The sequence below is a fragment of the Parasteatoda tepidariorum genome, chromosome 1, assembly GCF_043381705.1.
Source record: "Parasteatoda tepidariorum isolate YZ-2023 chromosome 1, CAS_Ptep_4.0, whole genome shotgun sequence".
NCBI lineage: Eukaryota > Metazoa > Arthropoda > Arachnida > Araneae > Theridiidae > Parasteatoda > Parasteatoda tepidariorum.
In genome coordinates, this window is record NC_092204.1 from 82,524,869 (window position 1) to 82,552,744 (window position 27,876).

The 27,876-nt window shown below is 27.8% G+C and overlaps 2 protein-coding genes across 3 annotated transcripts in view; both read right to left on the reverse strand.

The window, feature by feature from the left end:
• The window catches only part of LOC107450073 (myosin phosphatase Rho-interacting protein), a 110,953-nt gene extending 86,492 nt beyond the window's left edge, over positions 1–24,461 (reverse strand). For both annotated transcript variants that reach the window (XM_043039093.2, XM_043039092.2), the window contains exon 1: positions 24,098–24,461. The gene's annotated coding sequence lies outside the window, so the exon portion shown is untranslated. The remainder of the gene's footprint in view (positions 1–24,097) is intronic.
• Positions 24,462–27,430: 2,969 nt separating this feature from the next.
• The window catches only part of LOC107447132 (lysosomal alpha-glucosidase), a gene marked incomplete in the record, with an annotated part of 44,443 nt that continues 43,997 nt past the window's right edge, over positions 27,431–27,876 (reverse strand). The window contains 1 exon segment of the mRNA XM_071185880.1: positions 27,431–27,535. Coding sequence (XP_071041981.1) covers positions 27,431–27,535 — 105 coding nt within the window.

Here is a 27,876-nt window from a genome sequence, read left to right on the forward strand (position 1 = left end):
GTACTAAAATTAAAAAGAAAAGCGGAATACTATTTTTTCAAATAAATTATTAAAAATAAAGCAAAAATTTAAAAAGTCTAAAAAAGTTAATCAACATATTAACCATAATGCTTCGTATGAAAGGTTTCTGTTACTTTGCTGAAAAATGCGACTGCATTGATTTGAATGACAATTTAAACTCTTCGAAATAAAAAGTTAAAACCTGGCATTTTTCAAACTTTCATTCCCAAAAAACCGGTTTATTCCCAGTAAAAACTGGGTAATAAACCGAAAATCTATATCTTGTTTATAACTGGGAAAAATTTTTCTATTATTTCTGTAATGGCAAATATTAAAGATTGTGGCCTCATCTTTGGTTACTTCGTAATTCCTATTAATAATTTTAAATGCGTTCACTTTTTGTAACGATTTAGAGTCAATTTTGTTTCAGGTTGATGTAAATATTATAAATTTAGGAACTAATAACTGAATGTCTGACTTTGCTTGGTTCGTTTTTATAAATAAAAGATAATAAAGTCTATATATTTAGTCTAAACTTTTCATATTTAGTAAACTTTTTTCTTACAAATTCTTACGATTTTGATGGATGTTTATTTATTTATTTTATGCTTTCGTACAAAAAATGACCAAATCATAGAAAACATCCTTAAGTTGCCTTAAAAAAGAACAAAACATCATTTTTCAAAAGTCATCTAAGTCTGAGCCTTTATTCAAATAACAGATTTTATGTAACAATAGCATTTTTTATAAAGCAATTTTTACGCCGCTTTAAGTCGTAACAAAAATACATCGCGATTTCTTAAGAAAAAAGAAGAAAAAGCAAAAATTACTCTGAAATCTTTAAATTGCCCTAAAATAGTCCTTAAAATGGAAAGTTATCGAAGTTTAAACCTTTATTCATAATAGACTTAATGTAGCAATAGTAATTTTTTGCATAGACCGCTTTAAGTGGTAAAAGAAATACTTCGCAAATTCAAATGATACAAAATCATACGGCAGATGTACCTCGAGAAAAAAAAATGAAAGAAAGATATTAAGCCAGTTAACGAGCAAAACAAATGAAAGTGAAAAGGACCTGTTTCCATCTTAATGAGTGAATTCTGCACGTGATCCGACCCCCCTGCTGCGAAGTAAGAGGAAAGTGTCGCACATCCAATAGACCGAAAAAAAGGCATGTTTAAAATGATGGGTGGGCCTCTTTTTTTCAAGAGTTTTTATTGACATTTTTCACAAGTCAGAATAGAAAAAAAAACAATGAAAATAATATAAAACTCATCATGGAGGAGGCGGGTAAAGTTTGTTTCAGGTGCAGGTGCATGGTTTTTGTGCACTTAAAATATGCAGCTTAAGCAGCTGTTTTCTCATGGAAGAAAACACGGCTTTAATTATATAGAAAATGAATGAGAAGAAAGTGGAATGAAAATAAAGGCATTTAAGGAAGTAGGTAAAAGTTTGTCCTCTGAACAGATATCAGTGTAAAATAATAATTTGAGAAATTTTTATAAAATGGGCCAACTTTCCCAGGTTTTAAAGTACACCCTCCAGCAATAGCCAAGCACCTAGCCTCTTTTTTTAGGTCACTATCTTTTAACGGCCATGGTAGAAATGCCACCTGAATTTGACTCGGGCGACTTGAACAGCACCTGAGCTGGTACCCCTGTCTCCAAACTTCGTCACCACTCACCATAACAAGGGCGAGGACTTTCAGCCAGGACAGATTTAACGCGTACCAACTGCGTGTACAAACTGGTGTTTAATTCAGTTGTCAATCAGAATCGAACTTACAACCTCCAGCTCTTCATCAGCGGAGTCAATCATCAGCCTTCAACGACTGCGCCTGGGGTTTAAAACATTACATGTGGAGCCGTAGCGAGCTCCTAAACGAAACAATAGACAAGGCACGGTGGTTTTGTTCATGCGTTGTAGCGCGTTAAACATGAAGAAAATCGTATGGAAGACTAGAAAAAAAATTCCCTAACGAGAAAAATAGAAAGCACATTTATAAAGGTAAAATTAAACTTTTTTTTCTGTGTAAAAAACGAAATGAGAAAAGTAAAATTATTTTGGGTAGAATTGATATAGAGATTTCTTTCAACAATTACTAAATCAATCAATAATCACATTTTTTTTCGTAATTACATTTTTTAAAGTAAAATTTTTTATCATTTTAAATAAAGACTACTTCATGGAAAAAAGGACTCAAAAATTCGGAAGTCCTTGGGTCCTGAGGACTCGTAGTTTCCAATATCAAGAGATATATAATTATCATCTAGTTGAGAAGCGTAAAAAAAAAAAAAAAATTAACAGATTTTCCACTGTTTACGGTACATAATTGAGCTAGGCTATACTGCGATAAACCATAAAATATCGATGTTTTTTTAATATCGCGAAACTGACATTTAAGTTTATTCCCAAGATATAAATAGAAGAGTTGTTTTTCGATAAATATCGAGTTCACGATAATTATTATAGATTAAGCTAACTATTGCGAAAAATATTCGAATAAGATAATATTTACAATAGTTACAGAGAACAACATTATCATTAATGTGCTAGTTTCAATGGTAAGTTTTTAATTATGATTAAATTTGTTTAAGACAATTCTGAAAAAAATCTTTTTTCCAATTTGTATGAAAAACATTTTGACAATACAAAAATAAATTAAATTGGTAAAGTTTGAAAAATACAGCGATATATCATTAAATATCAGCATTTTATGACGATTCATCACAAAATAAAAACTTCAATATTGCTTCTCACTAATTTTTAAAATCACACATTAGAAGGAAAATTTTGGAAGTGGTACGTTATTCTAACCGTATTTTATTTAAAGATCCTATGAATTTTTTCTACAAACTTTTACTATATTTAAGCAAAACTCTTTATTAATGCAAATTGTATCGTTCTTTAAAAAAAATTTCTCAAAATCACGACACGCCATTTGTTATCTTAGAAAAATGGAAAAGGTAAACCTAAAAAATTTCTCTCTTTACTCTCTAATTTCTCAAAAAGAACGCCAAACGTCGAGTCTGTGATGTAACACAAAATCATAATACGTTTGAAATCTGGAAGCGATTTTGCATTAAACAAAGATAAAGGAATATGGAATTTTTTTCTTCATAAAAAAAAGTTAGGTTAACTTGATATAAAAATTCATTCAGAAGGTAGTAAAATCATTATAAAAATAATTTTTCATTCAGAACTTAGTTTTCTTTTTTTAGGACAAAGACCGGAAAAGCAGGATGAAAGAAATGAAACCAATTTTTTCGAAATTGTTCAGATAAGCAGTGTTTATAGGCTTAAAAAGTGTTATGTAATATTAACTTGTAGGTAGATACAGTTTCCTATTCTTAAATCGGGATTAGTAACATCGCGTGTATGACCTTTTTCAAAGCCAGAAGTTAGCACAATAAAGATTTCGTGGAGAACAACACTGCTGTTGTGTCGATAATTGCTTATTTCTTCAAATAAATTTATTGATTACACAATAAATTAAAGATCACCGGCCAGTTTTCTTGAAACTTTATTTTTCTACCCCGATAATTTCTTAAACGAAACTAAAATGTCACTTCTTACAATGGCCCTCCTCTAAAACTAACAAGTTTGTCATTATAAAAAAAAATGAAAGAATGATTTCAGCATATCTTTGATTTTAGGGTACCTATGAAATGTTTTGTAAAAAGGAATCAATTAGTTTAAAACCAAACATTTAGGAAACTATTGTTTAGGTATCGGTTCAATTAAGAGGCAACAATCTACTCGATTGTTTCGTTCGGTTAATTTATTAGAGCGGAAAAATATATACGTTAACCTCGCAAAATATTACCTTAATTAGAAGACAATAGTCATCGATATTGTTTCTTATAAACACTTTTTCAAGTCGCGGGGCGTCTAGTGGTTCCTAAGAATTATTAAAGTGGTGCCATGCGGTAATCAGGTCCTAGTAAGAAGCACAAAAATAGGATAGGAAACCTCTTTACAGAATTTTCCCATTATTTATTATTATTGTTTGTATAGAATCTAACTTGGTGGCGATAATTTTTATGAAAGTTAAAGCAATGAAATCAATGTTTCCAGAATTTAGATCATATTTTTCTAGACACTACTGCATTTTTAAGTCTTAAAAAAAGAAAAGAAAAAAAAAGATTGTAATGAGAAACGTAGGCATTAAAAAATGTCATTTTCCGCCAAATAACAACGTAAATTAAAACACAAAAACACGTGTTCTATATTCTCCAAGAACAAATGCAGACAAATTAGTCATAAAAGAAAAATACATATATTACATTTTACGAGCTGTTAATTTATGAAAAAAAGGCCATCGACCTTTCAGAATTAAAAAAAAATAAATAAAAATAATTTAAAAACATTGAGAAAGCATGCATCTCTTGGCGAGTATTTTAATTAATAATTCATTCCTTCCATTCGTGTAGGTGTCACCTTGTCTTAATGAAGCGATAAATTCCTCAGATTATAGTTTCCTTGAATTGTGAAGAAGACACCATTGCTCTTAAATGATGATCTTTACGTGGGTTGCTGGAACACAAACTTGGTGATACAATTTACAACTGACTTATTCAGGAACAGTGTTCACCGCTGTGGTTGCCTAAATGATCTGACCCGCAGACTTTTAACTGTCAGAACTGTAAACAGAAAAAAATTTGATTTTTGAATTCGAGAATCAAGTTTCCTTCAATGCGACACAAAGCAGCGTAACAGAATATTATCGAACATCTACGAATTGGTGAGTGGGCGAAGACTAAGGATGCACGATGGTTATGATAGGAAGTACCAATGTTTTTGCAATATGAGCAAAACTCGACAAGTCCGTTTTCCTGACTTAAAATTATTTTAAACTACTATTTTCAATTAATTTGCTCATTTTGAGAGCAAACATTTTAGGAAAGGTAAAAAACGTCATTATTTATTTGAGCGCAGATTACACTTTTTAATTTATTCTACTTGTGTTGGTGTCACCTTATCTTTATGAAGTGATAAATTCCTCAGATTATGGAAGAAGACACCATGCTTTTCATCGATTAGTACGTAGGCTGTTGGAACACTAACTTGGTGATACAATTTACAGCTCACTTATTAAGAGACGCTGTGGTTGGTTAAGTGATCTGAACTGTCAAAAATGCAAACAGAAAAAAAGTGGTTTTTGAATCCGAAAATCAAGTCTCTTTCAGTGGGTCAAAAAGCAGTACAACTGAAGATCAAACAACTGTGAATTAGCGTGGAGATGTGATGATTCTGCAGCTAGCTCCAAAATTAACAAATTAGCAATGCTAATTCCATCAAGACCAAATATTTGTAAATTTGCAATTCAAAATAAATTTGACCCGACCAAATAAATTAAATTATTATCTTTTATTTATCTTTTATGCGCAGAAACAATTTTGAAACGATAGAAACTTGCTAAACTACTCGATTCCAATCAAAACTTTGCGAGCTAAAAAAACGATTATATTGCTATTTATACATTCTGAATGATGATCGAAGACAATACTGATGCATGCGTACACTATACACTGGAAAGGCAGATGGTGTTGATAAAAGAAGAGCATAGTGGATCTACAGCACCTGGGGAAAAATATCAGTTTTTGAACCCTAATGTAATATGTTATATTCAAGTAATCAAGCTTTTCGGGATCATTTTAGCTTTTTGAGAAAACTGAAAATCACTGCGTTTGGTATTGGATTATAAATTTTTCATTGAATAAGATTTTGTAAACACTAAATAGTGTTTTTTTAAATTTTGAACTTGTATTAAGAGTCAACAAATAATAACAGGATTTATTCCAGAATTTTTGTGAAAGGTCCATGTTTGTAAAATTATGTTTCGAATCTAAAAACATGGCAAAATCAGATTTTTCAACTGCAGTCCTGCTCTGTGAACATATAAAAATAACTTCCTGCTTTTGTATTTAAAATACACACCGAAACCATGTTTTTCAAAGAGTTTTAATTTCAAAATATATGAATCAAAGACGTCATTGACTTCGTTTTCTAAAAGAAGTTTTTTTGAAGGGTCCGTTTTAAAAATGAAGAATATTGGGAAGGGTCCATTTTTATTGTAAAAATTTCGCGAAATATCCGTTAACGGTCCCCTAATTTCTCCTAAAATGTCCCCGGATTAAAAAGAAAATAAAATACACAAAAAATCATTCTCTAAGATATTATTAAATAGTAGATGCAGTTCACGCCTTGGATAAAGTAAGATAAAATCGGAAGGTAAAATAATTCTATTCTACATCTATAATTAAATAATAGCTAACATTGTTAGACTAGACGGATGAAAATATCTACAATAATGGTCAGAAGTATCCATTCAAAACATAGAATAGATACGAAATAAATGAATAAACATACGAAGTACAAAAATGGCACAGTTTCTTATATTTTTTAAGAGGAAGGGTGAGTTAAATAATTGACATGGATGAAAAAAGTATCACCATAAATAACAAGCGATTAAGAGAATGTTATAAAATTAACAAAGACATAATTTCTAGCTTTATGAAAACGGGACTTTAGAAGATGTCAAGACATTTATGAATTAGTTAAATAATTTATGAAAATTTATAACTTTATCACTTTATAAAAGAAAAAAATAAACAACTTAATAGTTTCAGGAAGTCTGCACATTCAATAAAATACTTTTGATTATGAAGAACTTCAAAGATACCGATGAAGACTTGCATGCCGAATTTGGTAATAAAAAAGCATGATATTTTGATTATGAAATAAATAAAACAAATATAAATCCTTTTTGAAAAATATTGAGATATCTACGACATAATCTTTCGTCAAATTTGTAATAACAAGAGAAAAAGATTTTTTAGAAGTTTTTCCATTTTATTATTACATATTTGATTAAAATATTCTACTTAATGCCGTAATGCAGTGTTTCCCACAGTGTGGTACGCGTACCCCCAGGGGTACGGGAACAGTTTAGAGGGGGTACACGTTCTTATGCGAAATATCTTGCAACAAAAGAAAATTTCAGAAAAATTTTACTTAAAAACAAAGCTAGGCATGAAAATTTACGATTACGTATTCTTCTATTGACTATCTTTTGCAGAGTTAACAGTTAATAATTAGTCGTGTCAACAGTTGTGATTTGTAACTTTTGTACAATATTTCACAGTAAAGGTTTGCAATAAATTCTACTTATTTTGATTATTTTTATAAAATATAATGCAACATAGAATATGGATCGCTGATGCAAATAAACTTATTAACAAAACTTTGTACCAAAAAAGAAAAATAAACATTTTTTTTTAAAATAAATTAATTTTTTTATTTGTGGCACACAGTGTTACGAAAAATTTGGAAAGGGTACACAAAAGTCATAAGTTTGGGAAACACTGCCGTAATGCAACAAAAAATGGGGTAGGAGCAGATCCAATAAAACGCTTTTATATAAATTGTGGGCGATCCTCCAGTACAACATATTAAATTTTAGTTCTTTTAAAATTGTTAATTAAGCCTTTTTATTCGATATCAGGCAAAAAAAGTCAAAATTTCGCGAAACGGCTGAAAACTGACGCGTCTAAATTATTCATTATGTTGGAAATGAGAGGGAAAATGCATAATTCTGGGAAAATTAGTACAAAAATTTAAATTTTACGTCATTTTGAGACAATTTTTAAAGTTTTAGAAAATTAAAGAGCCATAAGTTGTTAAATTTTTTTAATTTTTCAAATTCCCGTCAGCTCTCCTGACCAAACTATTGAGACTCCCATATTTTACGGATTGTTGGTGCCGTTGGCGATTTTGAGTTTCGCTGTTATGAGCAAGTCCGTTTCCCGCTCTTTTTTTTTCTTTTTACTATCTTGCTCATCCTTATTCGTTTATAAACTTTGATTATTCATGATAATATTATTAAATATTGTTAACTGGATCCATATTTTGATGTTTGGAACATCATGATTCATTCGGAATCATTTAATAGATTAACTGTTTTCGTTATTGTTATTTTTGTTTTCAATAAAAACTGTTGTTATTGTTTACGAGCTATTTCCTTCAGTTAGATTAATTGTTACCCATGAATAAGTACTTATTAAGATAGGTTGGACCAGCCACGGATCAAAAATCTGAAAACGTCAAGAAAAAAAGGTATGTTTATTTTTTAAAAAAAGTACGTTTTTATGTCTAATTTCGTATCTTTAAAATATCGGCGGCATTAAGTATTTAGCATATTAAAAGGTTAGGCCTTAGAAAGAAATCCTGCTAGTATGTGAAAAGCCGATCATTAGATCAAATGTTATAAAAAAATGAGAACTTTCTTATTTTGCGCACTGAACATTCATGATGTAGTGAAGTACATTTGGAATGAAATTAGATGAGATTTGTAATCCAGATATCAAGTCTAACACGATTTTAAAAAAATGCAAGCTGTAGTTAAAGTTTATTCTTCCCAATAATGATAATAAAAAATAAATAAAATGAAAAAGCGCATTCTCATGCTTACGATTCATTCTTTAAGAAAAATATTCGCACATGCGCACACTGTCAAAAAATGAAAGAGATTCAATCTGAGAAAAGGATTACTTTTTAATCCAAAATAAAATATGTACTGCTAAGAAAATATCTCCGAACTATTTCATATTTTAATAAAATGCTATACTTCTAAAGCTCATAAACTTTTTATAAAGGGTATAGAAACCATGTTAAATTTTTGGAAGCTTAAAAATATTTTTTTAAAATATCGTGCCTTTTTTTTTGCTTGTTTGCGTATTGAAAAAAAAAGAAGCAAATTACTTGATAATGCAAATGCTCTCTTTAAATGAAAATAGCTAAAGTTAGCTTTTACAATAGCTTTTTTACAATTTATCCAACAACGCATTGAGAGCGTTTACATCATTTTGCTAGTTTCATAGAGAAATCATATTTCATTTGCTCTCTTAGATACAGCTGATTTTTTGTAGAAGTTTGAGAACGATCCCTTTTCAATTTAATTAACACATTGAACTGGTTTATATAATTTTATATTTCACTTTACAGAATCATTTCTTATGCACCGATCTTATCAAAGACACAAACGGCAGTATTTAAAATCGTAAGTAACCCTTGATAAATGTAAATTCAAGTATAAATTAATTCTGTCATTTTGTAAAGCTAATATGATATCTTCTTTACAGTAGTTCACAGATAAAGAGACGGCCAAAAAAAGGCTTTTAATCTGCCTCTGGGATACATTTCTTGACANTGGGGGGGGGGCGCTGAAAAGGTATTGTGCCCCGGGCGCGAGTTAAGCTCACTACGCCACTGATTTCTTGACAAGATATTTCACATGCTAGACACTATAAAACAGAAAAAAAGAATTTTAAAGCGATAAAAAGAAATAGCTATGAAATGGCCACTTGTACACATCCTTCCATAAAACAAAAAATTTTGTGAAGAGTGCAAATTTATCAAGTAATGTAATACATTCACGTCTTTATTTTCCCCCCATTAAAAATTCAAAAAGATAGCAATGGTGTCTTGCTAAGTAATTTCTTTTATGGAAATTCAAGAAACATGAAACATCCATCAAACCTTAACATGATTTCGTCATTCTCTTTTTAAGTTTAAAAAAAAGCCCAGAGCAGGAATTTCCATTTAATTATAAAATCGAGAAACATAATCTGTTTGTGTTCGAATAACTAGTTGGCAAAATTCCAGATGGCAAGCCTTGCAGCTACGACTTGCAATCACTTTCCATTCTTTGAGGTGAATAAATTAGTGAAATGCATTTAGCAATATATCTACATATAATGGAAAATGGCGAGAAAATTAACATTTGAGGTAAATTATTATTGCATATGATATGGAATGCTAACAAACTAGAATGTTTTTGTTGCATTCGAAAATGAAAGGATTTTAATCAGTTCATATGATTCGTCTTTTAGAGTAAGGAATGTTCAAACCAAATTATAAATATTGAAATATATTTTGAATTATGAACAAAATGACATTAAACATTTAAAACGCATTAAACATTTAAGATAAATATTTAATGCGTTTTATATGGAGCGCTTGCAAACTTGGTTGTTTTCTATGCATTCAGAAATGAAAGGATCTATCCTTTCACCTGTTTTTCAGGGTGAAAAATGCTCCAACGAAATTATAAATATATATGTCAGAATGGCGTAATCTTTTTAACAAATCAAAATCTCTAAATTGTCCCATTTGAATGACGTTTCATTAAGTTAGGGATATTATTGCAACCACAATTTCCTTTCAGAATCCCTGTTTAAATATCAGGAGCCAGATAAAATTCGTGGCTTTTTCATATTTTCATGGCTAGATAAATCTGTGCCAAATCCCAACATAACATATATTAAACGCTAAATTTACATAAAGATGGACGATAAACAAACACAGAAATAACACAAAATAAATGAGTTCGTCATCGTGAAGTTAAAAGAAAATCATCATTGCTGCCCCTCTCTCGAATTCATCAGCGTCTCTTTTTTTGTTAGTTCCATTACGCGCTCCCGTGTCTCTCGTGTCTTTGGGAAATTCGCACGGGGTCTAACTTGCAGCTTACANTATATATATATACTGCTGCATTGGAAAAAAAATGATTTTAGTCATTTCATTTAATCCATTTTTCAGGATAAATAATGTTTCAACCAATTTATAAACATAAAAATGTCTATTGAATTATGAACAAAATACTTTAAAATTTAAGGTAAATGTTTAATGGTCATGATATGGAACACCTGCTAATTAAATTATTTCTGCTGGATTCAAAAATGGAAGAATCTTTTAATCAGCACATACTCTTATTGGGGAAAAAATGTAAAGAATATTTCAACGAAATTATAAGTATCGATTGAATTGTCTACAAAATACTTCCAATTTGTTAATAACTTAAGATTGATATCAAACTTAAAAAGCCTCATAATTTAATGAATTTCACATTTCGTCCGATAGAAGTTCATCATAAATATAAAGAGAGAAATAATAGGACATTTGGTTTTGAAATGTTTGTAATTAAATTGCAAAAGAAATATTATTAGTTGTCGTTAATAATCATAGTTGATAATGAAAACTAGTTCGGAATTATAAATAAAAAATGGACATTGATAGTGAATGTAATATTTGATGATAAATTCTAGAAAATTTGAAGAAGAAAAAAGTACTCTATACGAACAGTTTTTTATATCTTTTTTTTTTCAAATACTGCAGAGCACGTGCACTAATGGCAAAGGTGCACTTGTTTGTATTAGTGTGGAATTTGTAAAATAAATAAATAAATCTCTTTTTTCTTCTTCTTTTTATCTGTCCACCAATAATGTGATCCTCGCAAGAAATCGAGCTTGACATTCTGTTACGAAGAAGATTTATGTAGGAAAATGAATTATGGCGATACAAAAGAATATGACATTAGATATTGTACGTTTGTAATTAGTTTGCAAAAGAAATATTATTAAAGATCGGTAATAATCATTATTAATTATTGAAACTTGTTTGAAATCATAAATAAAAAAATGGACATTAATGGTGATTGTAATATTTTATGATAAATCCTAAAAAAATTGAAAGAAGTACTCTATCTGTTAAGTTTTCTTCTTTTTTTCTTATTTGATAATTAAATTGCGAAAGAAATATTATTAAAGATGACTAATAATAATTATTAACAATGGAAACTTGTTCGGAATTATAAGTAAAAAAATAGACATTAATGGTAAATTCTAGAAAAAATTAGAAAAAAAAATGCTTTATACGTTAAATTTTTCATTATTCCTAATATGATTTCTTTCTTCATTTTGATCTTTGAACAACAATGTGAGCCACGCAAGAGATCGAGCTTGACATTCTGTTTCGAAGTTTATAAAAGAAGATTTATGTAGGAAAATGAATATGAAGAGAAAAAGAATAGGACATTAGATATTGTATGTTTGTAATTAAATTGCAAAACTAATATTATCTTTAATAATCATTAATAATGGAAACTTGTTTGAAATGATAAAGAAAAGAAAATGATATTAATGGTGATTGTAATATTTGATGATAAATTCTAGAAAATTTGAAAGAAGTACTCTATACGTTAAGTTTTCATCATTTTTTTTTTCTTCATTTCTTTTTTTATTTGAATCTGCTGATGTGACCAACAACAATGTGATCCTCGCAAGAGATCGAGCTTGACATTCTATTTCGAAGTTTATAAAAGAAGATTTATGTATTAAAATGAATATGAAGAGAAAAATAATAAGGCATTAGATATTGTATGTTTGTAATTAATTTGCAAAAATAATATCATTTAAAGTAGTTAATAATCTTTACTAATAATGGTAAATCAATAGGGCGGGTGGACCACCTACAGACCTCAGTGGCACTCATGCCCTGCATTGACCAACCCCGTGTTTGATGAAAGAATGATTAATGGTAAGACAATAACGCGTGGAATAAACACTTCAATTATGATTGCTTAGATAACATGCCAAATATAAATTCTTCAATTACGATACAGTAATCACAGATATCCGGGAAGGAAAAAGCTTAACAATGGGACAATCTTGAAGGCCTAACACACGAAAGACATATTTATTGTTTAAATTAATACCTTTTCCTTATCACTATAAATTGGTAATACTTATTTTATAATTAATAATTTAATGTCATATAAACATGTAACAAATGTAACAAATTTCTGTATGAGTATAAAAAGTAAAATATAATTTATTTTACTTTTATGCTTAAAAATTCCACTAGTGTTTCTGTTGCATCAGGTTTAATGAAAAATAAATCGTATATTTAATGGGGAAGTTAAATCAATAATGTTTAAATAACGTTAATTTTAAGAGTTAAAATAGCCACTTGTGTTTTCAATTTTTGGAAGCTGTTTTTTTATCGTTTGAATATTTCTTTACGTTTTAAATGCATAGTGAACATATAAAATTAACTTTTCGCTCTTTCACACGTAAAAATTCCACTAATGTTTCAGTTGCATCAAGTTTCATAAAAAATAAATTATGCAATTTATGGAGGAATTAAATCAAGAAGTTTTTAATAACGTTAGTTTTAAGAATTAAAATGGCAACGCATGTTGTCAACTTTCGGAAGTTCTCTTTTAATCGTCAGAATGTTTCTTCATATTTTAAGGACTCAGCGATAACATAAAATTAACGTTTTTAATTTTGCAAGCAAAAAATTCCATTAGTATTTCATTTGCATCAATTTAAATGAATGAAAAAAATATTTATGTGAAGTTGAATGAAAAAGTTTAATAACGTTAATTTTAACAGTAAAAATGGCATTTTGTTTTGTCAAATTTTGAAAGATCTTTTTTAATCGTTTGAATATTTCTTCATGAATACCATCTAGAAAAATTTTATAAAAATAGACTAAATAAGACTAACGAAAATTTTTTAGCAATTGATCATTAAATTTTATGAATAGAAAATGTCACCAAATGTTCAAATCACAAATAATTTGTTATTTAAACTACAAAAACATTTATATTTAGTTATATTATATAAAAATTTCACGGATGGAATATTATAAAGGAAATAAAATAAAATCCTAAATAAGAGGTATTATTATTTAGCATGATTTAAATAACAGCAAAATGAATAGTGCATCAAAATGTAAGTAACAATTGATAAGATTGGCATAATTAAAACAATAAGCCACATTTTTTTCAGAAGGTGATATTTATTTTGCATCAGAGTGGGATTTCGTATTGTTTCCGGATAGGTACTTGACGAATTTCCGGAGTTTCAACAAGATAATAACACAATACAACCATCATATAGTCTATAAGGAAATAGTGGCGATCTTCACCACAACTACTCTCTTAAACAATTTGAAAATGTGATTTATGCTTATATTGTCTCAAATCCTTCAATTATTAAAAGCAAACATAAGGAGAATAAAGCTTTTGCAATGTATTCTAAAATACGCTCCTTTATAAAGATTGCGTGAACTTAATAACAATTATTTTGATTAACTTCATGAAAGTTAATAATTAAGAAAGTAATCGGTTTTTTCATCATATATTGTACATTGAGCATAAAAAAAAGGGGGAGGGGCACCCTGCATAACTTTTGATCTAATGATCGTGTCTGCACGTTTTAGGACACAATGGTTCTAGGGGGTGATCTCAAATATTCTAATTATTTAGTACAGACGATATTTTAAGTTACGAAATCAGACGCAAAAACGCACTTTCTCTAAATAAACATGCCTTTTTTCCCATCAGATTCGAATTACGGACCCCCAAAACAAGGAGTAGCAGCAATCTAGGGCATACAATCTAGCGATAGGCATATAGCCTCTAATATGCTCATTAATAAGTGCAGACGGTATTTTAAGTTACGAAAGCACAAACGAAAACGCACCCTCTCCCAATAAAAATACCTCTTTTCGACGGATTCGGATTTCGGACTCCCAAAATGTGGTAGTATCCAATGGGAGGTAGCTTGAATCTGGGAAATATGTGCCTAATAATTTGGCCAGCAGATGCTAATTTTGCTTTTCGCGTATTTCGCTTTATATCGAGAATTTTTTCAGTGAATTGAAAAATTTTTGCACAAAATTATTCGATTTGTTTATCTAAAGAAAATTTCATGAAAAAAATAACTTACAATAAATAATTATAATTTTTTATTATTTCATTTAATAATAGTCGAAAAATTTTGAATTTTTAGGTAAACAGTTTTTTGCATCATTTTAAAGAATATAATTTACAACGCAAAATATTAAATTTTAGTGAAATCGTCAATCGATTTCACTCAAATTTAATAGTTTCCGAGAAAACGAATTTTAAAATAAGTCGTATTTTTAACTGTTTTATGGTTTTTGTTTCTGATTTCAAAACTTAAAATATCGTCAGCACTAATTAGTTAGCATTTTTGTGATCACCCCCACAAACCATTAAGATTCGAGTCCTAGAACGCGAAAATCCGATCATTAGATATAAAGTTATTTATGGGTGATTCGTTTTTTTTTTTTTTTTTTTTTTTTTTTTTTTTTTTTTTTTTTNTTTTTTTTTTTATTTATTTATTTTGCTCACTGTACATTTAAGATTTTAAAACATTTCTATAAATTAATAGAAAAATGTAGGTATGTCTTTTTCAAAAATGCTTATTTTTTCTCTGAATAATTACGTGTTGATAAATATGGTAAAGCAGCGGTGAAAAAATTCTCTAATTTTATTATTTTCCCATAACACAGTTTTTTGTTTTTGTTTTTTGGTTGAAATTGACCCAGGATACGCATAAATCTTTCTCATACTACTGCAATATAGTAATACATCTAAAGTCATAACACTGTGCTTTCGTAAAGCTAAACTAACAGAAAGAAACTTCTTCTTGGTATAAATAATTATCTATGAAAATAATTTTTGAAAATTTTTAATGATAACCAAGTTGCTCACGAGAGGACAAGCCTTTAATTATTCGTTATCGACGAATTTTATTGTCGTTTGCCTTTTTATCTTTAACCCATTCTAGCTGTTCTAACCTATATCAACGAATTTTATTGTCTTTTGCCTTTTGATCTTTAACCCATTCTAGCTGTTCTAACCTATATCGACGAATTTTATTGTCTTTTGGCTTTTTCATCTTTAACCCATCCTAGCTGTTCTAACCTATATCGACTAATTTTATTGTCTTTTGCATTTTAATCTTTAACCCATCCTAGCTGTTCTAACCTATACACTGCATGTAGCGAGATTAAAAAAGTAAAGATATTTCTTATCGGTAACCCATCCTCGCTATTCTAACCTATACACTGCATGCAAGGAGATTTAAAAAAAATGAGATATTGCCGATCGGTAAACCAACCTAGCTGTTTTAACCTATACATTGCATGTAGCGAGATTAAAAAAGTAGCGATATTTCCTATCGGTAACCCATCCTCGCTATTCTAACCTATACACTGCATGCATCGAGATTAAAAAAGTAGCGATATTTCCTATCGATACTTCTTTTTGATTGAATTTTTACTATCGATACTTTCTTTCGGAAGCAACGGAGCCTCTATTATATTTAAGAAGTATTTAGCTATTTTCTATCAACGTATATTTAAAAGAAACATTTCTTCCGCCTACTATGTTTCTACAACTATTTGCAAAGAGTGAATCTTAACTCACATAGATAGATAATGCGCAATTTCGCACATTTTTAGAGAAATATTTAATTAACATTCTGTTATGAAAATATTATTCGTCTGGTGTTTAGTTTTTTGTGTTAATTTATCATAAAGGATATTTTTTTTAAAAATTTTATCCATTTAATTTTTGAGCCACGTAAAGCAATTAAGAGAAAACTATTTGCAGCCATGTACTATGTCAGAAGAAGAGTAAGATGGATCACTTGTTTCTAAGTTTCAAAGTAATAAAATAAACTTATTTAGAACATTTTTTTAAAATTTTTCCTCCAAAAACATTAAAAGTGTAGATTTTTATAACCATGTATTCAAATCTTTGAAGCCTTAAAAAATAAATCGCTTCACTTTCGCTTTTTGAATTTCGAATTAGTTATGAATTAAAAAAGTTTATTTCGACAGGTTTTTTTTTTCTATGCAAAGGAAAAACTAATCACTGGAAAGTTACAACCTTTTGTTGTCTACTCTTATGACTGAAGATTTTAAAAAAAATTCGCCTTAGTTTTTTCTTAAAAGTTTAAAACTAGTTCATTAAATTTTAAAATTTTTGTGTTAGATATCCATTAAGATAGTTCGATTTTTGAAGATATCCATTACTTGATACCGACAGATAAGCAAAAAGTCAGGATTGATAAACGAGGGAGGAGAGTGTCTCAGTATTATTTAATAAAATTTATATCATCACATCCAAGAAAAACGTATCTATTATTACTTAAGTGAAGTCATACTCCATTTCTTCCGTTACCCGTATCTTCCTATCAGTTTTTTTACAATGGCATTGAATTATTCGTCCCATAAATCAAATCCTTTTCTAAAAAGGACAATACTATCTTAATTTATTCCCCTCACGTGACTAACTCACGGCGTACTCCAAGGGAGAAAGAACTATATTTGTAGTTTGTTTCATTGAATTACTACTTGGGGGTGTGTAGTAACTATATAATTTTCTGTGCTATATTCAAATTGGGTGATGTTATGTATGAATGATAATGTGGAAGGTGAATTAAAAGAGGTATTTTAAATTTTGCTTCCGTTTGATGATTTGTTAAAAATTTTGAAGCGAGTTGAATCATAATGTTATTAAAATTTGCTGAATGCTTAATATAATATCTATAAACCATATTATCGTAATTTCACGGCACTATTTTTCTATTAAACATATTGTAAAAATAATATAACTCAATTATAAAAATAATAACTATAACAAAATGAACTATTGAGACTATAGTTCAATTAAATAGATTTGCACGGTTTATCAGTTAACCAATTTTTTTAAAAATGTACAGTACAGTACAGTACAAAAAAAACATAATTTAATTTTTTATTTAATGATCAGATGATTTTCATGTTCTAGGACTCAATCTTAATGTTTCGAGGGGGTGATCATGCTAATTAACTAAAGCAGACGATATTTTAAGTTACGAAACCAAACACTGAAACGTTTTTTTTTTTTTTTTTTTTTTNTTTTTTTTTTTTTTTTTTTTTTTTTTTTTTTTTTTTTTCCTGAATAAATAACCTTTTTTTCGACGGATTCGAAATTCTGACATCCGAAATATAGAATGTAACCGCAATCTCGGAAATATGGTCTCAATAGTTTGGTCAAGAGAGCTGTATAAGTTTGGACCCCTTAATGTTAATTTCACCTTATTGCGTATTTCACTATATCTCGAAAACTTTTTAAACGAATTCAAAAATTTTGCACACAATACTAAAATTCGTTTGTTGTAAGAGAATTTCAAGCAAAATATAACTTTTAGTAAATTAGTACTTTTAGTAATTTTATTATCTTATTTAATAATACTAAATACAATTTTGATAAGTAAGATATACAATTTTTTATATAATTTTTAAAGAATGTAATTTTAAATGACAAAATACAAAATTTGTGTGAAATCGGTCAAATAGTTATTTTCGAATTTTTAGAAAAAATCTAATTTTTTTAAGAAAATGTATTTTTAAAATTCAATTTCTCAAGAACTGTTCGAGCGATTTTACTCAAATTTTGTATTTTGTTGTGTCAAACTATGTTGTTTAAAATGATGTAAAAAGTTTTACACCTTACAATTCAAATTTCTTTGAGACTATTTTTAAGTAAATAATAAAAAATATATAATACTTACTAAAAGTTATTTTTTGCATGGAATTATCTTTGTATAAGCAAACTTTATAATTGTGTGCAAATTTTTTTTAATTCTCTTACAAAATTCTCGAGATAGGGCAACCTAGCAAAAAGTAAAATGAGCATTAAGGGCAGGGTTGGGTTTTTGACGACAAAAAGTGGTTTTTGACGTGACAAGGGCATAATACTGGTTTAAACCGTCAAAAACCCGTCAAAAATGTCAAAAACTGAAGTTTGCCAAGAAAATATATAAACTTCAAAACTACCAACAGTTGCCATGCATTATATTGAAATTTAATTATACTATAGGTAATCAGCAGGTTTTAAAATATTTTTTAATTAAAATTAAGGTAAAATAACAGATTTAAAATCTCAGAAATTTATATTCAAATGCATGTGCAGAAAAATTTTGCACAAAATTTTTTTAAATATTTATATTTTGAAAAAAAAAATTTTTTTTTTTGATACTTAAGAAAATTAAAAGTTTATTACTATGCATTTTTGACATATAAGGAACATATAACTAATATTTATAAGGAACTTACAAGTTATGTTGTATAAATACAAACTTGATACAAGATACAAGTGTATAAAAAATTTTTTTTAATGTTATACCGAATATCTTTATTATCCAGTATGTTAATTTGAATTTAAAAGTAGTTATATTTGTGAATAATGATAAATATAATTCATATTGTTTATTATATTTATTTATAATTATTACACTTATCATTTTAAAACAATTTTTATCTCTTAATTTTTTTTTCTCCACTTGTATTAAGAATACAAATAATGCATATCTTGAAAGCAAGAAGTAATTATTCAACAGCTGAATATTTAGATATTCAACAAAACTATATAGTATTCAGCAAAATGAAATTCACAAGTATTTGGATAAACTAAATTTTCAGCATAGTAAATGAATAGGCTGAATATACTGTAAATCGACACTAACTACTCTGTGTATTTAACAGAAAGCACTTAAATTTGTATTGTCTTATGTTAAAAAGATTATTAAGAAGATTTAAAAGAATATTAAAAAGATTTTTCTTTAAAAGATGTCTAATGTACAAAACTGCTAATGTTTATCTTTAAAAATGTCTAATTTTTAGTATAATCTATACTATACACTAAATTTGGTTATAAATAAATTTCTTAATAATATCACTGCAGATTTTCAATAACACATGAAAATGAATACATAATATTACAAAAGATGTGAGTTTTCAAAAGTACAAGATTTTGGTTACTATTCAAAATATAAGTGTTTCTTCAAAATTTTAATTTATTTTTTCTAGAACATATTTAGAAACACTATCCTTTAAAAAATATATAAATTTTATGTATTAATTAAATGTCACATATGAATATAGGTTTTTGACATTTTCGACCGTGAGGTTTTTGACGTGACGGTTTAAACCATGGTTTAAACTGTCAAAAACTGTCACATGTCAAATACCTGCCAACCCTGATTAAGGGGTTCAAACTTCGGACCGTACTCCTGACCAAACTATGGGGACCATATTTCCAAGATTGCGGCTACCTGCCATATTTTGGGAGTCAGGAATTCAAATCATTTTAAGAAAAGGGATGTGTTTTCGTAACTTTAAATATCGCCTGTACTAATTAATTAGCATATTTGAGGCTACCCCTCGTTTCATTAAGGTTGAGTCCTAGAACGTGAAGATCTGATCGTTAGAAGCTATTTAGGGTTATTTGTTGTTTTTTTTCTCGCACCGTTCTCTCTTAGATGTTTTTACGCGACATATTTGTCTGTGTTTTTGCTGACCAATAATATCATTTAAATTTTCAGCAATCTTAATGATGGGGCTTAATCGAGTCGCATTACCTCATTTTTTTACGGTACTATGGTTCAACCTGAACGAGAACATAGTTCATTTTATCATCTTATCAAGATTGATGCAAATCTGCATGGTATTATGGTTCAAGGTTACACGCACCAATTTTTCTGAGAGAAAAAAAAATTGTTTTACAGCATGGACAATACGAGACTTTTCAACAATACGAGAACTATTTAGTTCTTCGTGTTTACGCATAAAATGTAGTTCTATTGTTCTCTTTCAGTACATTATTCAGTAGACTCATTTTATGAGAACTTGGCCTGTAGAAGCGATAAAACAGTTTATATAATACCTTCTATTTGATAAATGTAGATATAATATTTTCATAAGTATGACAGATAAAGTGGAATGAGGAATTTCATTCAAATCGTGACATTTTTTGGGCACTATCAGCTCTTTATTTTCCTTATCTTTATAGAAAATGCGTTGTATATAATTGAAATTTTAATTATCAGAAATCGAGGAATACTATATTTAGTATAACATTTGTTTCTGTGAAATTGTTATACTAAAATTCGTAGCAATTTATGCACAGAAAAAAAAGTATGGTCAAAATTACCAAAATGAGGTAAAATTTAATGTGCTTATGCATCTATGGGGACACCAAAAAAAAACTCGGTTATTGTTCCCGAAACGAGTTGGTAATAATTTTGATAAAATTTACAATAGAATTTGATTTTAAAATGTGTGATAAAATTTGGTAACTGTGGAAAAATTCGGTAATTTTAATATGATATCTTACAGCATGGCATAAAAAAAAATTTTTTTGGTTGAATTTATTCTTCAATTTTGCGCTTTTTTTCATGTGTGTTAATACGAACAGTAATTTTTAAAACCAGAATTCCAGCTAAACAGTTACTATATGGAAGAAATACCGTTTATTTTGGTTTTATTAACCATAATTATATGGTTTTCTGTTTAAAAACGTCACTACGTCATAGTACGGTAATTTTATCAGAATTTGTTTCTCCGTGCAGTAACAATACATAAAATAAGGACTGTTTAGATTTTTTTTAAAATTTACATTGCTGATGCGTTAATTCAAAACCCTACTTTAAACAAGTGGTTTGATCAAAGATTAAAATGGTCATCGAATTGAGAATTTTTAATAAATCAAGCTTTTGATTGGGGAAAAAACCAAGTCAATGTAACAGTTTGCCCAGTACAGTTGATTACAAAATAGAAATTTTCAAATTTATCATAAAATTTTTATAAAATTTAATACAATTTTAATAAATTATAAAATAAATTTAATAAATAATGAATTTAAAAATTTTTATTAACTATACAATAATAAAAATTTATAGGAATATATATTTATGTAAAATTCATTGATTATATTTACACATATTATATTTATCTATATCATATTTATATATTGAAGTAAAAAAAATTAAAGGAAAAATTTTTAAACCCAATAAGAAAAAAAAAAAAAAAAANAAAGAGGGGAGGCGGAAAAATTTAAAATAACCGTTAAAATTTTTCACGGAAAACGATTTGTTATTTTCGCACGATGTTCTTATAAACTTTCAATTCTTAGACTTCTCGGTAAATTTTTTTTTTTTTTTTGTTAACTGAATAAACGCTTTTTACAAATACACCTCTCTTAATCTAAAGATGAACTTTTGCTTCATTTAAAATTTAAAGAGTATTTTTTTAACATTCATCATTAATAATGAATACTCGTAATTGCTTTTACGTTTAAGAAATTATGGAAAGTATTAAATCATAATTTCAGTCAAATTCGCTAAACCTCACTATGGTGTCAGTTTGAACCACATTAACAAGCAAATCAACTTGATCGGGAACTTAATTCAATTTAACACTTTATCAAGGTTGTAAAGTCGATTGAAGGTTGAACCGATTTTATCGAGATTGTACTTTACCATATTAAAGCAAGACTGAATTTATGAAAAATAATAGGGTATTTAGGAAAAGGTTTAATATTTTAAAGAGATTTCGAAAAAGTGGTGATGAAAACGTTTAGTAGAAAAATTAATTCTAGGAAAAAGTTTTGCATGAAACATTTGTTTTATGCAAGGAAGTTTGGACTTAACTGTTTTTCTCATTTTCAAATATTCTAATTCTCTGAGCTCCATCTAAATTATTTTGAAATTTCGTGATTTTTATTCATTTATTATTTCTTTTTAATGCAAACAATTCTTTTTAATATAATTTTGGGATTTTTTATTAAGCTTTTAGTTTAGAAGTTTGAACCTTTTAAGGTATTTTGGTCTTTAAGAAATTATAACACTTTTTTATTTTTTTTTATCTACATGTAATAAAAAGTTTTGTATAATTCTTTGTTAAGTCTTAGAAACAACTCAAAGAAAGTTATTACAATCATTTCAATAAATTAATAAAGTACTGAATTTAAAATTACAGCACTAAACTCAATTAATAAACAACCACCATAATTTACAGCACTTTTTTTAATAAAAACAATCCTTTAACAATAGTTTTGAGTTTTTTTACTAAAATTTTAGTTTTGAAGCTCGAATCTTGTAAAGTATTTTGCTCTTTTAGTAATTTTAATCCCTTTTGTTTTTACTATATGTTATGAAAAGTTTTGCACTATTAAGTTCACCATTATTAACTCCAAGAAAGCTATTTACAAATCAGAACAATCATTTTAATGAAATAATAAAGCACTGATTCTAAAATTACAGCACTAAAACGATGCTTTTTTATATAAAAGTAACAAATAAATAAGCAAAAAGGGAGGATTCGAACACTTGCTTTACCTAAATTTTACAATTCAATAATTTGAAGCATTTGGTTCAGATAATTCGTATTGAATTTTCATTGAATACGAATAAAAAAAATTATAATACTTATGTTAGAAATTTGGGGAGTGTTGGACAGCATTATCAATAAAAAAATTTTGTCAATTTAATACGGCGTCAATTTAAAAATTATGGTCACGAGAATTTATTTTTATTTAACTTAATTACGTCATAATGCAATTAAACTACAACGGGATAACTTAATTATAGTTGCAGCAAATTTGCCCGGTATTATGTTTCAAGGAAGCGATATTGTAGTTCAACCTTGAAACAATTTTTTTGAGGGTGTTATTATAATAAAAAGTTTAAACATTAATTTAAAAAATTTTTAATTTTTTTTAATATTTTTCATTAAATACGATACAAGTTAAAAATTATATAAACAACACAGAATAGCGTTCACGATATTATGTAAAAAAGTTTATAAGATACTATTCGTTAATATTTTTAATAATAAGTATTTTAATGCAAAACGCAATATTTAATTAACAGTTGATATGAATAAATGTTATTTGCATAGAAATAAAAACCTCCGATGTAATATTTGGTTTAACAAGCAATGTTTTTTTTCTTCTTACAGTTAAGAAATATTTTATACACATGTTTCTTAATTAATTTTAATATGAATTTCCTTTCCTGAAAGCTTCAATTGCACAACATTTCACATACTTCAATTACATGAGTTTCAGATAATTTACCTCGAATTGTAATTAAAAGGTAACCTAACCTTCATCCTTTAAAAATATTATAAAACAACGATTTACATAAATTATGAAATTTCGAAAAGATTTAAATGTGTCTCGTTAAAATTAACTTCAACTTATTTTTTTAATTTAGTTTTGAAAGTTTTTTTTTCTAAACTAAGAACTTTAATTCATAATACATTATTTCATATTAAATTATTTTTCTCATTTTTTATTTATCTGTTCAATCATTTACTAGAGTGTTGTGTAATTCAATATATATATATATACATATTGAATTACACTATATATATAATTATACAAATAATAAATTTATAAGTAATAAACACATAAAAAGAGAGTAAATTTACCTCATTTTTCATGATTTCATATTATTTATGCTGCCTGATTTTAATGTATCATTGAGTAAATTTGTAATTTCAAATAAATAAATTAATCTAACTAAAATATTGATTATGATTAATGAACAAATGTAAAAATAACAAACATATAAATAATTAACAAATAACAATAAAGCAAATTTACCCGTGAAAAACTCCTGTTATATTTTTCAAATATTCTAAAAGCAAGCCATGGTAGAGTGCAAGCGTGCTATTCCATGCAAAGTAGAACTAAAGATGCGACACCATAAGCTTTCACGTGTTAATATAAATAAACACATAATAAAAACTACCGCATGAACGGCGATAAATATACGTGAGAGCGACGAAAACTGTTGCGGTCTATCCAAAATAACACTGACAACAAATCTCGACCCGACGAAGTGCTGAACTAAACCACGATCTGACCGTACGTTCCTTCGGTCGCTAACAAAAAGAAACTAAAAATGATAAAAATAATTTTCCCCCTCTGTGTGTATGAAAACTTGCAAGGAGGGGGTGGGGAAAGCACTTCGTATGGTTGCCATGACGTAACCCGTAAATTTTATTCTATTTATTTACTTTTTTCTTTTTATTATTATTATTCTATCGCCAAAGTTGCAATCAGTGGACCTTCGGAAAAAGTTTGTGAAGAGATTGAAGGAATGTTAAGAGATTGGCTAGAGTAGATTTCTCGTATTCTGGGCGGAGTAGAAATGATAGGAAAAAAATAAAAAAGATATGGATAAACGTATAGTGTTTTGTGTATTGCTGCCATTCAATGAGCTTTTGTTGAAGTAAGGAGGCCTATATTAGGGGGAGCCCACAGCTGCAGTTGTTGATGCTCATTTTTTTTTACTCAATAAATATCGTTTGGTATTGAATGTTACTGGAATTGGGGGAAATTCCTTTCCGATAAGAAAAAAAAGTGGACATAATTTTTTTTTTCCTTCTACCTGCAGTAGACAGTTTGAAAAGGGTTTGACATTTGAATGGCAAAGAGCTCTTTCCACACTTCTCTAAACTTAATAATTCGAATTTTTATTTTATTCGTTATTATTTCCTTAAAAAAAATTATTTATTAACTAATTTATACTTAGTATTCATTTTGAAATTATATTTCATACAAACATTTAAATCGCGGCAAATAAATGAATTATTATATATTTATTTATTTATTCTCATTTTTCCACACTTCTCTAAACTTAATAATTCGAATTTTTATTTTATTCGTTATTATTTTCTTTTAAAAAAATATTTATTAAATAATTTATACTCAGTATTCGTTTTGAAATTATATTTCATATAAACATTTAAATCGCGGCAAATAAATGAATTATTATATATTTATTTATTTATTTATTCTCATTTTTTTTCCTCAATAAATATCGCTTAGTATTGAATGTTGTTTGGAATTCGGAAAAATTCCGCTCTAATAAAATAAAAAATAAAATGAATAACAGCATTTTTTTTCCATATTACTAGAGGTAGGCAATTAGAAAAAAGTTTTTCATTTACACTGCGAAGCATCTGTCATTTGCACCCTTTCCACAATTTTTAAAACTTAATAAATCGAATTTTCATTTTATTCTTTAAAAAAATATGTACTGTTAAATAATTTTTGCTTAAGTTTCGTTTCGAAATAGAATTTATAGAAATCTCTAATAAAAAAATAATAACAGCATTTTTTTTTTTTTTTTTAATCTTACGAGAGGCAGACAATTTGAAAAGGGTTTGCCATTTAAATGGTTAACATATTCCCCTTCCCCACTGCTCAAAACTTTATAATCCGAATTCTCACTTTATTCGTAAGGTTTTATTATTATTTTACTAAAAAAATTTATTTTAAATACTTTAAATATTATAATGTAAATAAATTTCATACTAACTTCTAAATCGCTGCAAATAAATAAATTATTATATATTTCTTCATTCTCATTTCCCTAAATAAATATCATTTAGTACTGAGAATTGATTGATTGAATTGGGAGTAATTCCTGTCTAATTAAAAGTAAAAAAATAATTCTAATTCTACCTGATGTAGACTGTTCGAAAAGTGTTTGCCATTCGCATGGAGAAAAGTATTCCCTTTCCACACTTCTGAAAACTTAATAATTCGAATTTTTATTTTATTCGCTAAGTTATTATATTTTCTTTAAAAAAATATGTATTAAATAATTTGTGCCTAATTTTCGTTTTCTAATAGATGTCATCTAAACACTTAAATAAATGCCAATAAGTAAATTATATGATAATTTATTTATTCTCATTTTTTTCTCAATAAATATCGCTTAATATTGAATGTTGTTGGAATTAGGGAAGATCCCTTGCTTATTAAAAAAAAATTATGAAAAGTATCTTTTATTTTCTTTAAAAAAAAACATCAAATAATATTTTAGTTTGGATATAAAAATCTGCATCTGTATGAGAAGCTTATTTTATGAGCGCAGTACAAAATTTTCATAGTTGTGACGACTTATCAGTTTCACATTTTAAATAAAACAATTCTGAACTATATATCTTATATGCACTCTTAATTCCTTGCTTACGTCTTTTTCTGCTACTCAAATATATTTTACGAGTATTGTTGTCTTTATTTTCTTTTTTTTTCTTCTAGTTTTATTAATTTTGAAGTCTAAGAGCAAATCCGACAGTTCACTTTTTTCATAACCATAACCTGAAACACAAAATGTTCCAAAAAAAGCATGACACTTAAGAGGACGCTATACCTTGGAAGAAACTATTCGTCGCAAATTCTCTTTCACCTTGATAGCTATTTAAAAATAATGAAATTAAAAAGAAAGAAAAAATGATTTCAGGAAAACCTAAGCTTCAGTTGTTAAAAAAAATTTAAAAATATGAAAATGCAAACCAATTATTGGAAGAGAACTTCGCCGTTGCGTAATCCTTAGTTATCTTCTCATAATTTATTTTCATTTTCATATTTCTAAAAAACAACTTCAGTATTTGAAACGTTATGGCTTACTCTAGGTTGGTCTGAATTCACTTTTTCTATACTTTAAATTAAGTATGGAGCTAAAAGAGAATTTACAACTAAAAATTTCTCCCGTGGCCTTCGATAGTCTATCACATTGCGTCGGGGAGCATAATAAAATGTGTCCTCAAGCATGGTAATCCTTAGCTATGTCCCTGTTCTAGCTATGTCATGGTAATCCTTAGCTATGTCCTTGTTCTCATCTAGCTATGCCATGGTAATCCTTAGCTATGTCCTTGTTCTGTAGTATGAATTTTTATTTAGAAACAGAAACTCTACGCTTTTCAAAACAAGTTCAAAATCTTTTTAATAGAACACAAACTTGAACATGCTTTACATGAATTCCTTATAACGTGATATAATTCTTGATTTACTAACAAATTGAATGCGAATCTAACGTTCTTAAGAACTACATTAATACTTTAAAACAATATATTTATCTACAATTGAATTTACTTACCCGGTGAACTTACCCTATTGGAAAAAATTCGCAAAAAACCAGTATCAAAAACCAGTAAAGATGATACCAGAAGCAGTATGACCATATCGGAAATTTAAAACCTGGTATGAAACTACACCGGAAATTTTAAAACCTGGTACGGCACCACACTGGAAATTTTAAAACTAGTATAGCACCATACTAGAAATTTTAAAACTAGTATAGCCCCATACTGGAAAGTTTGAAACCAGTATGTCGCCACACTAGAAATTTAAAACCAGTATGTATACTGGAAATTTTGATACCAGATTTCAAACATACTGGGAATTTTGAAGTAGTTTTAAGATATATTTACTTAAATTCTTAGTAAGTACATATTTTTCTGGAAATCTAACAGTTTCGACATTTTTAATCTCTTTCTTTTTTTTCTTGATTATATACTAATTTCAAATAATAATTTTCTTAGATTTTTATAAGAATTTTTAACCTATTACTTTTAACACAAATAAAA